General features: G+C 38.9%; 1 protein-coding gene across 7 annotated transcripts in view; it reads right to left on the bottom strand.

The window, feature by feature from the left end:
- ARHGAP12 (Rho GTPase activating protein 12) overlaps positions 1–16,136 on the bottom strand; it is a 117,450-nt gene that overhangs the window by 27,171 nt on the left and 74,143 nt on the right. For 5 of the 7 annotated variants that reach the window (XM_018057173.1, XM_018057172.1, XM_018057175.1 and 2 more), the window contains 3 exons: positions 13,746–13,871; positions 10,757–10,831; positions 2,889–2,950 (listed from right to left, as the gene is read on the bottom strand). In XM_018057173.1, coding sequence (XP_017912662.1) covers positions 2,889–2,950; positions 10,757–10,831; positions 13,746–13,871 — 263 coding nt within the window. The remainder of the gene's footprint in view (positions 1–2,888; positions 2,951–10,756; positions 10,832–13,745; positions 13,872–16,136) is intronic. The other 2 variants (XM_018057174.1, XM_018057178.1) reach the window with 1 other exon arrangement.

Below are 16,136 nucleotides of genomic sequence, written 5' to 3'. Positions count from 1 at the left end.
TTACTTTGCCGACTAAGGTTTGCCTAGTCAAGGCTATGGTTTTTCCTGTGATCATGTATGGATGTGAGAGTTGGACTGTGAAGAAGGCTGAGCGCCGAAGAATTGATGCTTTTGAACTGTGGTGTTGGAGAAGACTCTTGAGAGTCCCTTGGTTGCAAGGAGATCCAACCGCTCCATTCTGAAGGAGATCAACCCTGGGATTTCTTTGGAAGGAATGATGCTAAAGCTGAAGCTCCAGTACTTCGGCCACCTCATGAGAAGAGTTGACTCATTGGAAAAGACTCTGATGCTGGGAGGGATTGGGGGCAGGAGGAGAAGGGGACGACCGAGGATGAGATGGCTGGATGGCATCACGGACTCGATGGACGTGAGTTTGAGTGAACTCCATGAGATGGTGATGAACAGGGAGGCCTGGCGTGCTGCAATTCACGGGGTCGCAAAGAGTCGGACAGGACCTAGCGACTGAACTGAACTGAACTGACTGAACCTAGACAACATATTAAAGAGCAGAGACATTAATTACTTTGCTGACAAAGATCCGTCTAGTCAAAGCTATGGTTTTTCCAGTAGTCATGTATGGATGTGAGAATTGGACTATAAAGAAGGCTGATCACGCAAGAACTGATGCTTTTGAACTGTGGTGTTGGAGAAGACTCTTGAGAGTCCCTTGGACTACAAGGAGATCCAACCAGTCAGTCCTAAAGGAAATCAGTCCTGAATATTCACTGGAAGGACTGACGCTAAAGCTGAAACTCATACTTTGACCACCTGATGCAAAGAACTAACTGCTTGGAAAAGACCCTGATGCTGGCAAAGACTGAAGGTAGGAGAAGGGGACGACAGAGAATGAGACGGTTGGATGGCATCACTGACTCAATGGACATGAGTTTGAGCAAGCTCTGGGAGTTGGTGATGGACAGGGTATGCTGCAGTCCATGGGGTCGCAAAGAGTCAAGATAAAACTGAGTGACTGAACAACAAAATATGAATAAATTTGAATATAATGAAATAGATGTACTCTTAGGAAAAGGATTCTAAAAGTAGAAAATCCAAAAGACTATCATGAGAAAAACGACAACAAAAACAGACAAAAGTGGCCAAAGACCTACTTGCACTACTTATTCCCAAAAGAAAGATCCAATTCACCAACTTCTCCAAGGAACAGCTTTAGAAGTAGACAACTGCAGTACTTGTAAAAGTTATTTCAGAGTACTTAAGAGACAAACTTCTAAGTACAAAAATATGACAAAGACAGTTCAATTAAAGCAAATCTAAAAACCTCGACTGCATGTAAATTTTAAACTCTTTCTTACACAAACTGACACTTTGGCTATAAAACCACAGCATTTCAATAGTTTTTTTTTTAATCAGAGAAAGTGTAACTTAAAAAGAGTTAATTTCCTAAATTCATTACCCAAAAAGCCAACCACCTGGACTTTCCCTGTGGCGCAATGGATAAAAATCTGCCTGCCAATGCAGAGGACACAGGTTCAATCCCTGGCCTGGGGAGATTCCACAGCAGTGGAGCAACTAAGCTCACGTGCCGCAACTACTGAGCCTGCGCTCCACAGTAAGAGAAGCCATTCCCATTAGAAGCTCGTTCACTGCAACCAGAGTAGTTCCCTCTTGCTGCAGCTAGAGAAAGCCTACACAGCAACAAAGACCCAGTGCAGCCAAAATTAACTAATTAATTAAAAAAAAAAAATACCAACAACCCAAGAGAAAGAGAGTCAGAGTATAAACTGATAATTCAATAACAAAGAAATACATATGGTTTGTGACACTCTACCCCACTAAAAGAAATGCAAATAAAAATACAATTTCTCTCTAACCTCCAGTAGCAAAGATCAAAGAGTCTGACAACATAATGAACTGGCAAAGGTGCAGAGAAAACCCAGGCTCCTGGAAATGGGACTGACTGAGGACCTTGAGGCATAATCTGGAATTGTATCAATGGGACCACTGCATATGGCTTAGCAACTCCACTTCTATAAAATTTATTCTACAGGCATATCTACATACTCACAAAATGAGCTGTGCAAGACACTGAGTGTAATACTGTTCGTAATAGCAAAAGATATAAAAGTCCTAAATGTCTACCAATAGACAGGCATATACTTGCAAAGAACAATTAAATAAACTATGATACAACCATATAACTATGGGCTTCCCAGGTGGCTCTGGGGAAACAAAGAATCTGCCTGCCAATGCAAGAGTTCCATCCATGGGGTGGGAAGAGCCCCTGGAGAAGGAAATGGCAACCCAATTCAGTATTCTTGCCTGACAAATCCATGGACAGAGGGGCCTGGCAGGCTACAGTCCATAGGGTCACAAAAGAGTCAGACACGACTGAGAACACCATCAACATGCAGAAGTTAAAAACAATGTGCCAACTGTACATGGAATGAAACAGAACCATCTCCAAGATAAGCTGTTAAAAGATTGTTAAAAGTAACCTATGCATATATATATATATATATTTTTTTTTTTTTCTATCTCTGGAGGAAAACAGTACATCTCACTAGACCTAACTGGTTGCCTCTGGGGAGGGACCTGATGGCTGGTGACTGGATATGACTATTCTATGTACCTTTGTGTTTTGCCATGTGCATTTATTACTTATTGAAAAAGAATTTTAATAAAGCTAATAGTTGCTCAGAATTGCCTGCCTTATCATTTTTGAATTTAACCTTACCCTAAGAAACGTTGTCAAGATAAAGAAAATTTTTGCTACACTCCCTAACAATCTTTTATATATATATATATAATATAAGAAAATACATTTGAAATGCTTTGAAACTATTAATCACTTCTACTAGAATATAATTTATATAGTTTTTATTTGTATCAATCAGATAAAAAATATCATTAATGATTTGTGTACTTACCGAACCTTTTTTCCATTTTCAGTAATTTTTGTTACATTTAATAATCCATATTTCTCTTGACCCTATGGTATGGAACAGAGGTATTACTGTTTACACATCATTCATATAGGCAATGAGGTCTAAATTCTTACACACAACTGAATCAAAATGATCTGGTACTCTAATATTAGCTTAAAAGAAAAGATTAGTCAGTAGTAATATGTTTAGTTGTGTAACAGGTTAAAAATACAATTTTCTAATACTTCTGTAAAGTTATTTTCAGTTAAAAAAAGTTATTTTCAGTTATTTTATAATTAAGCACTTGGTCTTCTCAAGTAACAGCAGCCATAAGGTAAAGTCAAACTAGACTTCCATATGAACGCTACAAGTCAGCACTGGAAAAGTGATTTATGACTTTCTGTTCAAAGCAAGGGATACAATGCTATAAGGATAAATATCACAGAAAAGGAATTATTTATTTTGTTGTCACTGTACAACAGTATAGTCTGAAAATTATTTAAGATACCCACTTCGTCAGGATGTAAAAATAACCAGGTGGAACAAATGCAGTGACTGTATTAAATAAATTAAAGTAACTGGTACTCTGCATAGAATTGGCCTTAATGTGGCATAAAGAATTCACTACATGCTCCATTAAACATATGATCACATGGTGAACTGGACTCTAGACTAACTACATCTATTAGTCAGTGGACGCAAAAACCAGTTACGCGTCTTTACCATCACGCCCTAGGAAGGCAAAAGCCGCTGTGCTCAAGTTAAATATCATCTTAACATCCTTCCAGGTGGGACTAAAGAAGCGCTTCTCGCTGCTCTAGCCTCCATCAATTTAATCAAAATGAGTTAATGCCTACAGCAATCACCAGCATGAGTGAGCACTGCACACACAGGACAAAGCAGTCAATTTTATTTCAACTAAAACACACACACAATATCCACACACAGGGAAAAAGACTCCCAATTCAGAATTTGTTTCTAACTATTTGACTCATACCTCAGCTGTGTTTTCAATGTACTTTAATTAGGAAAAACAACCAAATTTTTCTTGTACGGGAGATAAATATTGAGTATTTTCTCACTAATGTCTAAAAGATAATGCTTGCCTGGTCTGATAAGAAAAAATCACATCTATAGACAAAGCTGACAAACTGTACTATTATTCACTTTTGGTACACTGGGAACTTGGGAAATATCCATACTACTGCAATTTTTTCACAAAGCATAAGGTTGGCTCTCCTTAGATAGGTCAAGTCTGATTCTTTTTGTAAGAACTCTCTATTGCCTCTCAATAAAAACATCAATTCCACAGTTAAAAACACACACAGGACGTTAAGAACATTCCCGATTTACTATCAAAAGCAGAGAAGGGGAGGGAAAAATACTTTCAATGATCCAGAAACTAAGTAACATTAATCTGAAAGGATGGGCCCTGGTTGTGTAAGCACAGGGGCAGGAGCAAGCCTACTAAAAACGCCAAAGCTGGAACCGTGTGGGTGAAAAAGCAGAGACATGACGGAAATGCCAGCATCAAAACAGGAAGAGAAACGGAAGGGAGAGCAGCAGTGACAGATGGCCAGAGTCTGAGGGAGGAAAAGACACTCTGGATCAGGGATTCTTACCTGAGCTATGAAAGGACCGATACTGCACAGAACTGTGCTTGTACAGGCATCGTTTAAGGGCAGGGCCCAGAGTACCCAGGAAGTTCTCACAGGGACCAAGACCGAACACTAGCGCTCTAAGGAGCAAGCACTCCAACGGGAACATAAGAACAAAATCTGCCACAAAGCGTACAGGTACAAAGCAATGACCACACCAACGAGAGGTGCAGTGAGAAAGGCACACCTAACTCCCCCTGTGAGGAAGGAAGGGAATCAGAGCAGCTTCCTAGAGACTGAGGAGTTAGACGGAAACACAGCGGGTGGAGATAACAGACCGGTGAGGCCACAGAGGCCGAAGGAGAATCAGCTGCAAGAGCCTTAAGTTCTCTCCACGTACTGAGGTGGAGAAGTAGTGAGAACCAGAGGCAGCGGAGAGAATGAAGCAGACGCAGGTGAATGGACTCAAGTGGAACATTCCTAGTTACTACCACAAGAGACACTCAGGCCTGGACCAGGGCAGTGGCTGTGAGCGAGTGAAAGTGTTAGTCGCTCAGTCGTGTCCGACTCTTTGCGACCCTGTGGACTGTAGCCCATCAGACTCCTCTGTCCATGGAATTCTCCAGGCAAGAATACTGGAGTGGGTTGCCATTCCCTTCTCCAGTGAAGGAGTGAAGAGGAGCCAAATGTGAGAGTGATTCAGAAGACAGCACTGACAGGGATGGGAAGAGCTGGGAATCTCCCAAGCTTGAGCAGCTGGGTAGAGGGGGACCCCTCAGTGGCAAGAACACTCTTTGTTTTGGGGGGGTTTTTTCCCCACTTTTTCGCAGCGACAAGCGGCATGTGGGATTTTAATTCCCCGACCAGGGACTGAATCTGTCCCTCCTACATTGGATGCATGGGGTCTTAACCACTGGACCACCAGGCATTCTCTAGAGGAGCTTTCCCGACCCCTCAAGTAGGAGCTCCTCCACCTATGACTACGGCCCCTAGTTCGCCTACTGTGTTGCACTTAATGCAAAGCACTATTACATATAATTTACTCACCCTCCATCAGGCTGTATGCTGGAACGAGATCTGCTGTGCTCATCGCTGTATGACAGCGCCCAGCACAGTGGTTAGCAGCAACCTGGGGCTCAATATATATTTACTGAAGTAATTAACCCACAAAGTAGCTGTGTGGTGCGGCCAAAAAATAAAATTAAATAAAAGAGGGCAGTAAGAAAAGAAATATAAGAGGAGGTCAGTGATGGAAAGGTCAGAAATTAACCAACAAACTAGCTGTGCTATCACATTACTAAGAAATGTGAGAGAGGGACTTCCCTGAGTCCAGTGGTTAAGAATTCACCTGCCAACGCAGGGCACACGGGTTACATTCCTGGTCCAGGAAGATGCCCACGTGCCACAGAGCAACAATGAAAGACCCCGGAGGCCGCAATGGCAGGAGCCAGTGCACCCAGAGCCTGTGCCCGGAGCCAGAGAGGCCGCCACAGTGGGAGGCCGGCGCAACAACTCGAGAGGCTCCCGCTCGCTGCAACTAGAGAAGCCCGTGCAGAGCAACAAAGACCCAGAGCAGGCAAAACCAAACACACGGATAATTCCTCTCTTCCACTGCAGGGCGTGTGGGTTTGATCCCTGGTCAGGAAGTTAAGATCCTGCATGCTGTGTGGCACAGCCAAAAAATAAAATTAAATAAATAAAAGACGGCATTTAAAAAAGAAATGTAAGAGGTCAGTTATGGAGAAAATAAAGCTTTAGCTCTTAAACACTGAAGTTCTGCATCTGACATAAAAGCGATGAGCAGGAGGATACAGGTTTGACTATTCAGCTGTGAGCTTTGGAGGAAGGAATTTAGACAGATTTTTATTTCATACTATTTGGTGTGCTTTTCTCCACTTAGGATCAAAGTCCATCAATGTGTTTGTGTAGCTTACTAAAATAACTTCATAAAAACTTTGTTAAGTCCTCTAAAATCTGTCCGTACTCACACAAATATTTCTTAGTCTTCTAAAAAATGTCCATACTCACACACGAATATTTCTTAGTCTGAATATGCTGATACTCCAAAGGAAACTTCAAGTTGAAAATAAGCAGGAATGTTTTAATAAGAACTAGCAAAATTGGTTAAGGTTGAACCAAAAAGACTGTAATAAGATTGTCTTATCCTAATAAGGCAAGAAAACAATAAAATATTTGTTCCATTGAGTAATCTGGGAAAACTTCCACAGGTTCATAACCACTTTGCAGGCTCCAGAATTTGTAACTGATTTTGCATTCATTTAGTAAAGTAAGCATTTCCCAATTTGCGGTAATAACTGTTACTATCAATACTGTAATAAAAAGATTCTTTCTACACAAGAGGAAGAATATAATGTCGAAAAAGAACCACAGTGATGAAACTTCCAGGACAGGTAAATCCATACAGATCTTCAAACTAGAGCTTACTGGGGGGAGGGGAGAAGGGGCGGGGAAATGTACAGTGCCTGCTTGATGGGTAGGGGTCTCCTGATGAAAGCGTCCTAAAACTAGGCACATGTTGTAAATACACTAAAGCTACTGAATTACAAACTTTAAAATAGTTAAGTGAAAGTGAAGTCGCTCAGTCGTGTCCGACTCTTCGCGACCCCATGGACTATATCCTACCAGGCTCCTCTGTCCATGGAATTTTCCAGGCAAGAGTACTGGAGTGGGTTGCCATTTCCTTCTCCAGGGGATCTTCCCGACACAGGGATTGAACCCGGGTCTCCCACACTGCAGGCAGACGCTTTACTCTCTGAGCCACCAGGGAAGCCCTTAAAATAGTTAATGACTAATTTTATGTTAAGTGAGTTTCACCTAGATTCCAAAAATGTTTAAAGAACCAGTTTTATTTTTAAAAAATTAATGTCTAAATCACGTTCAGTGGAAAAAAATTACGACAATTTGTCCACTAAACACTCTTCTTAAAGAACGTGTTGAAACGTCCTTTGCGTCCAAACTGGGTAAAGCACTTTAATACCATTGTCTGAAAACCTAAGGTCAAAGCTTGTTTCCAAATTATATATTCAAAACTGTATTCACTATTCAGTAACTGAAAACTTTAAAATGCATATTCTCATAGGCACATTGGGATAAATAGAGATTAGGTCTTTAGATCAGCCTACAAAATCCTACTGAATCCATGCTCTAGTCACACTGTAGAGAAACATTATCAATTTTTTAAAAGATGTATACACTACCTATTTCTAAAAAGGACTTCAGGTGACTATGAAAAATAATGTATTTGAAAACTGGAAAGAAAACAAGAAAAAAATGAACATGTTTAAAATCTGTATTAAAGGATGAAATTTTAATCTGCTTTGATTAGAAGAGACTGAAGACATCAAATGCAAGTGAACAAAGCTTGTAAAAAAAGACCACGTATCATATGATTCTACTCATATGAAAGGACCAGAACAGGCAAATCTAGTGAGATAGAAAGTAACTACTGGCTGCTTGGGGCTTGATGGGGTGTGGCGGTAGAGGGGGTCATGACAGATGAGTACTTCTTTTTGAGGTGATGAAGATATTCTAAAATGAGTGTAACAATAGTTGCATGTATCTGAATATATTAACACTAACAACTACCAAACTGTACAGTTTAAATGGGTGAACAGTACAGTGTGTTAGTTCTATTATTTCAATACAGTTTTAATTTAAAAAAAGAGAGAGATATGAGAGGTAGCTGGGCAATTAGCAGAGATTTAAAGATGACACCGAGTAACTAACACTGATTACAGTGTCAGTTTCATTTCTACATTTGTAGCTTCTTTTTTCTTACCAGTAAGGCTTTATCCCAACCAGATTTTAACTCAAAGAACTAAGAAAATATTTGCTCATATTAATTGGGTAAGAGTGGGAAAGACAGGTAAAAGACTCAGTTCAAACAAGGCAAGTGGAGGACAGGGAGCAGAGGCTGAGGAAGATATTCAGGGGACAGAAGCCTCTGGCCAGGGGGTGGGGTGGGAGCGGGGGGTGGGGTTGGAGGGTGCTGAACTGGGGGATGGAGGGAAGGACACTCTACACTTATGAGAAAACAGAACAGCCTCAGGCAGAATTAACAGAGTTGTTTCATTTTTTTTCCATGTGCAAGAAAATAAAGAATGAAACAGAATCCTGGTGAGGTAGTTCCCTGCCACAGCCATCAGAGGGGACCCTTAGTCCAGGACAGTCAGGGTGCTTGGCAAACCCTTGAGACAGGATAACTGCCTGGGGGAATAATCTGCAAACAGTCCTTTGTAACCTACATGTGACATTTATAAACTCATGTTTCTAGGATTACCTAGAAATTCCCTTTTACCAAAATATAAATAATTTATAAAAGGTCTTCTTAGAAGTTATACAGTACCCATACTTAAGTTTAAAAAGGTTTTTTCCTTTTTCTAGACAGATAGATAAATCAAGCATACTGTAGTAACAGTACCTTAGGTTCATATGATAATTCTTAACAAAAGCACTAAAATCACATTCACTTTTACCTTTATTTGATGTTTATGTACCCAGGACTGTGTTAAACAATGTAAAATAAAAAAGGAGAAAGCAGCCCCTATCTATCCCTATGAGTCCCTTTGGAGTTTAAACTCTCAGCAGGGAGATGGGGGAACACAAGGTAACTTTCACTCCATCGATGCCGTCTAAGAGACGAGCTCAGAGAAAAAGAGATGTGGTTATGCTGAGGTTAGTCGGGGCAGGACCTACAGAGTCCTCCTACAAGTCAGCTCAGGATTAACTGTAGGTACAGAGAAGCCAAGGAGCAGAGTAGGCAGTGAAACCTTCTGAGCAACATCAGAAGGACAGATGGACAACACGTTAGATGAATCAAAAGACCAGACTTGCTCAGGGAAGGGAGGAAGAGCCTGTAAAAGGAAAGTACCATCTGTGAGAATCTGTGCCCCTAGGAAATCAGAAGTATCCTAATGAGTTTATTCCTTAAAATTAAGGAAATAACAATAAAAGTTTATTTTTAAAAAACCTTTACAAATTTCATTTCTTCATTCAGCAAAACTCCCTGGAACACCAAAACTCTGCCACACTGAGTGCTCTGGTTCTGCTCTAAGGAAGTTTTCCTTTGTCTAGTGGGGAAGATATTAACTAAGGGCTGGAAGCTCCTACAAGAAATAAGAAATGAAAAGAGTTGCTCTATTTTACAGAATCAAATAACATATACTTAAATGCTACGAAGAGGACTACAGGGAAAGTATGAAGGTGAAAATGATAGTCGCTCAGTCCTGTCCAACTTTTTGCGACCCCATGGACTGTTGCCCGCCAGGCTCCTCTGTCCATGGAATTTCCCAGGCAAGAATACTGGAATGGGTAGCCATTCCCTTCTCTAGGAGATCTTCCTGACCCAGGGACTGAACCCAGGTCTCCTGGATTACAGGCAGACTCTTTACTGAGCCACCAGGGAAATCCACTACAAGGAAATCTGACCAAATCTAGAGGATTAGAATAAAATTCTAAGTCTGAACTGAGCTCTAAGGAATGACCTAGAAGTTGACTGGACAAAGATGTGAGGGACATGGGTTTCAGTACATGAAGGCCCTGGAGCTGAAGAGCCAGAGGGCAGCAAGACAGCGGGGCTGAGGACCCAGGACAGGCACAGTATCGCAGACCTCAACACGAAGTTTAGTTCCCCTTTCTGAAAGGAAATGGGGCCACTGGAGGGGAAGAGGAGGAGCAGCAAATTATAGGGAGACTTGGGGAGGGGTGTCCTGCAAACGCTGAGGTCAAGCAGAATTTCTCCAACGTTAAGACTGAAGAGAAGCCACCGGCAGTTTTCCAAGCTTAGGAGAAACCTCAGGTTGAGTTAGGTTCTGCCAATATTACCTGGCATAGGCTGGGTGATGCATCTGACGGTTTAGAGGGGAAAAGGGCATCTAAGCTCGTTAATGAGGAGGAGGGTGCTTCTTACCTTTGGACTGTTGGCCTGAGGAAGAAAGGGTATTGTGTAAACTTGATAGTATTCTCCAGGGACTTTAACATTTATGTTCAAAAGCCAAACATAAATTCATCCCTTATAAATATGGTATACAAGTTGATCACGACGGTACCATATTTTGCACAAAGCAGGGAATTTTTAAATCAATAAAATCTGATTTTTAATTTAAACCTATTATGTGGTTATTTTTTGAGAGACCAATGAAATTTTATAGAAGCCCAAGAGATATTTAAACATTACACTTAAGAGAAAATTAATTTGCTGAAATTGATTGAAATAATTGGACTATATTTTCTACTTGCTGCTATCATACTAACTGTATCTTGGTGCTTTGGTGAAGAGGGAGAAGACTCATGTTCAGGATAGCAGGGTTTTGAGGCAGATGGAGATTCCTACAAAAAATAAGTAATGAAAAATGTTACTCTATTTCATATAATTATATTTCTCCCTCTACTCATAGAGGGAGAGCTTAATAAGGGAGGCTGAGAAAAATTTTTTCCTAGTTACTTCCCTTCTATATTTAGCTATGAAACTAATATGGTACAGATGTGAAAACTACAGATGTCATAAAGTTTATAAAATATGGCATATTTTGTACCAATTACTATAAACTTAAATATCATATACAGGATTACTCAAAAGAAATGAGGCATGCTGCCTTAAAATCATGATGCTACATCGGCTTAAATTAACCATATTTAAAATAAGTACAATCTGCACACTTGTGGATAAAAATGTTAACAGTCAACATATTAATTTGCTCTTGGTGTGAATCCTGGAAGGATTTGGCACAGAACACTCACAGGAACTACTTGGCAACTGCCAGAATGAGAACCTATATTTAATTAAATTGCTATTAATATTTAATATAATTTATAGCTAACCTCAGTTATTAGAAATAAACAAAGATTTTTTTTAGTATGCAAAGAAGAAACCTCAGATTTACAGATTAATAACTCATCAGAAAAAAAAAGAACATTTTAAAGTCTAAGCCTACAAGAATATAATAGAAGCAAGCCAATAATGTGCATTTTCAAAGAAATTCTGCTTTGTCAATATTAGCATGGTATGTGATTTCTACCTCAGGTATTTGTAACACTATTCATGGAGGATAAGACCAAAGAAACATTTTATTGGTACCAACAGCCAAGTTCCATTTAAATGTTCTCTGTTCTCCTAGAAGCTCTGAATAATTTCAGGAAAAGAGAATTAGGAAAATCACATGCCAACATCTATTATTAACTTTCCTATAAAGCCAGATAATTTCTCTGGACATTCATCTTCACATCTGTATCATCTACTTTTCTATACTTATGAAAGTGGATAAAATACTGGTGACGAGCCTGGGAATTTTTATTAAATCACAATACAAAACCGTTAATTCAACATCCATTTACTTGGAAAAAAGTCTTCAGGTTCATAACTATACAATTTGTAAATACGGAAACTAGGCAGCAGTGAAATGTTACAGGGAAAATTCTTGAAGGGACAACCTTAAAAGCAAACATCCAAGGCCTACATACAAATAGAGAAAACATTAAAATCATGTCAAATATTTCTTTATAAAAAGAAATTACATTTAATGTCCACATGTCAGTTTAGCCTCATTTAACTATTTTTTCCAACAGCTTCAGAAGTTTTGCTTTTCCATTTCTTGACTTCTCAAAGAGTGCCTAATATTAAAACAGTGTGAGAAAAAGAAGAAAGATTTGATGACCCATAAACTAGAAAATAAGTATTTGAATAATGAGTGGTAACTACATACCCTCACCTACCTCCTTCAAGGTTGTCTGGCAACTGAATTAGGACCTACAGCATTGTAACAACATTTGCCACACAGTATTAGGTTTCTATGATTACTTTTCAAGTTATACAGATTTTACCACTTGTATTAGTCCACCAGCTTGTTCTGGTATAGTCCCTCTTTTATAATCTGAAATCTTAAAAACATATATACTAGAAGATGATGATAAGTAACAGTTTATCTGATGAAATAATTATCTATGATTCCTATTTATAAAGGTGGGGGGGGAAGCCATTTCTACAGAAGTAAGTCTAGTCTCAAGAAAATCACATTATCATATTCTGAAACAATTAGATGAAAAAGGATATGAAATAAGAACTCCACATGTTATTCTAATAATATACTGAAAATGAATCTCAAGAAAGATTACAAAGAGGTAAGAAATTTTAAGTCTGCATCAGCGAAACAAGCATCCTTTTTATTCTAGAGTCCACTGGATGATGCAATAGAGCTGGTTCAACCATAGCTTGGGCACTAGAGCATTCATCACATACAGTACAGGAGTTTTTGGTATACACTGAAGTGTAATCTGGTTCTTATAGTTAAATGAATTTGTTTATTATTAATAAAAATCTCTAGGACTATTACCTACATACGTTAACTTCAATGCTGATATATTTCCAAGTCTTCAATAGGACAAACTCCAGAATTTCATTCCTTTAATATGCCCTCTACACTCCACCACCTAATATCCTTACAAACAGAAATTAGAAGTACTTATTTGACAGACTGATAGAGATCATTTAAAAATGAATTTAGGACTGAAAGTATCCAAACACAGAGAAATATGCCTCAGGAGAGGGCCTCTTGCTTTCACTAACATGTCTGCAAATGCAGGAAACCTATTAACTATGCCGAAAGAGAATCTTGTTGGCAAAATAAGAGTCCCCAGTGCCAAATATTTCAATTTTAGGGTGTTACTGCCACTCACATCATTACCACCACTTTAACATCAGTATGCCTGATGTCTACAAATTTGTAGTAATTTCCTATTCTATCACCGGACTTGAGGTCACAAGGTAAAGATGTAACTCACAAGGAAGTTAAAAATTCTACCGCTTTTCCAATCTCATGTTTGCATCAAAATCCACTCCCTATTTCAAACAGAGAACATGACTTCTCAGAAGCACTTTGAGTAGAGAGCTGTTAGCGAAACAGGAGGAGCAGGCTTTCAATCTTCCCTGGGCTGGGAAAGTTAATTAAATGTCTTTACCATTAAATCTCTTAGAAACTGAAGACAAACAATAATGATGTGTGACTTTGAAAGGAGATTATGAAAAAAACCTATCACCCACCAGGCCCAAATGTATCATGTATACATACATCATTATGGCATAGGTCAAAAACCAGAAAACTTCAAAACCAATCCCCACTCTGGAACAAACAGGTATGGCATGCAATAAAACAGTCACCACCAAGGTATGAGACTCAACAAAGAAAAAAATAAAGCATAAAGAATCTGCCCGAGTTCTCAACAGATTTATCTTCTCAGAATGTCCTACCTTGTCATTGGCGTCCAGCACAATGGTGCTATGTCTCCACTTTGACAATACTATTGGTTCTTGCAGCCGCCTGTCCAGACTCCTACTTTTAATAATTTCTCTTTGCTGCTGAGATGAAGCATTGTACTAAAGAAAACAAATTACACCTCATAAATAATAGAAACAAAAGTGGGATCTACACATGCTGGCTCTGAGTGACACGTGGCGTCAGGCAAAGCTCACCATGTGACACTAACAGGAGTTCCCTCATCTCTGACCAGCACTTGGCACAAGTTCACACACCTGGGTGTTGGAGAGACCCAGTTCATGTTAGTTTTGGCAAAACACTTAACATCCCCAAGTCTAAACTGCATTCACTGTAAACAGATACAACAGAAGTAGAGGGTTAAATAGCATACGAAAAGTGCCAAATGTTGCCCTGATAGGGTCTCAATAAATATTAGTTATGATGATTTGTAAAATGAGGTCATCAGACTAATTAATTTTTTAAAGTTCCTTCTACTTTGAAAATCCACATGAATTCAGTTATTGTCTTATGTTTTTAAAATGACGCTTTCATACACAACAGTATATTCACATTTAAAGGGCTTTTTGTTTTTACTTTTACTTTCTATTTATAGGCCAAGCACACTACTATTTATTTCTCTGAAGTGGTAAAATGTAACCAAGTCAAACAGTAGTGACCATACTAGTGCCAGACACCAATCGTGAATATATCAGTTGTGTACAAAGGATAAGTGCTGTGCTTAGTTGCTCAGGTGCGTCCCACACTTTGCAACCCCATGGACTGTAGCCCACCAGGCTCCTCTGCCCATGGGGATTCTCTGCTGCAGTGGGTCGTCATGCCCTCCTCACAAAGGCTAAGTAGTAACTGCCAAACAAAGATCACATATAAAATTAAGAACACATTATTAATAAGCTTCTAAGTCTTACAATGTTTGAAATGTCAGGTAGACCACCAGGCATAAACATCTGAGAAATGTGAAGTTTAAGAGTTATGCTGTTTCATATAGGAAGTTTTAATATATTATAAATAATAAATTATAATAAAATGACAAAAGAAAATTCATCTATTTTTAAGGGATACATTCTTCTCCTGAAACCAAAGTATTCCTAATACCTACTTCTCAAAAAAACCCCAGTAAATCTTAAATTTTAATGACTCATTGTAATTTCAGTGAAATTAAATTGTTTTATCTTATTATTAAATTTCAATAATACATAATTTATACTGTTTTTATTATTTTAAAAAACCTTCCAACATCTTTCTCCACAGTATGTCATTTCTTCACTTTCCAAAATGAGTCCATACAGGCCCTGTAAACTGTTTCCCAAAGCTGTTACTTCATTTTTCACAACAGAATTTGCCAAAGCCAGGTAGTCACATGGGTGCATGTCTTTCACTCACTGTTGCCTAACGAACAGCAATCTTAAAATCTGTCACACAAGTTCACAGAAGGATCACTTATAGAAGGAACAAAGATGAGGATTAAGGCTTCCCCCCCCAAAACTCTGTGAAATAAATTTTGTAAGTGCAGAAACCCAGTCATTAGGTAGAGTTGTATTATCACTTCAATACAATCATTGTTAGGAACAATTAAAATATGCAGTTGTGTATAAGCTTGTCTATGAACTTTAATGGACATCTACCCTAGCTTTTGAACTTTATAATTACCACAACTGTTTAGAAATCCTTTCCGCAGGGCAACAAAAATAATGTAAAATTAAACTGGGTAATAATCACCATTTTAAAGGTGTTGACAGTTTTACTTGGCAACAGTATGTTCATAAAAGCAAATAAAGCATAAATAAAATGTGATATAAAATCTAGTGTAGACAGAAGACAAAAATAAAGTGTCACATAATTATAGAAAAGAAAAATAAGACACCAGTTAAAACACACAAACACATCTAGTTGAACAAGATGACTAAAACGTTTAAAAAATCTTCTTAAAAAACCTCTTTTAAGAATTTTAATTGCATTTTTATTCGAATAATTTCAAACATACAAGAGAATAGCAACTATAGTAAAAACCCACCACTGAGCTCCAATATAACTAAGACAGGTAACTTTCTAATTTCTAAAGAAGTGAAATATGAGGGTTCTCTGAGCACATTTTTTAGATTCCGTTCCTCCTCCCCTCCCCAGCAACGGCTTCCCTGGTGGCTCAGACAGTAAAGAATCTGCCTTGCAATGCTGGACACCTTGGATCTATGCCGGGGTCTGGAAGATCCCCTACAGAAGGAAATGGCAACCCACTCCAGCATTTTTGCCTGGAGAATTCCACGAATAGAGGAGCCTGACAGGCTACAGTCCATAAGGTGGCAAAGTATTGGACACAACTGAGCAACTAACACACACATTAACCCCTGACTGGCAGTACCATATAA

The sequence above is a fragment of the Capra hircus genome, chromosome 13 (assembly GCF_001704415.2).
Source record: "Capra hircus breed San Clemente chromosome 13, ASM170441v1, whole genome shotgun sequence".
Lineage (NCBI taxonomy): Eukaryota > Metazoa > Chordata > Mammalia > Artiodactyla > Bovidae > Capra > Capra hircus.
Note: the sequence above shows the minus strand (reverse complement) of the source record. Positions and strands in the feature narration are given on the sequence as shown.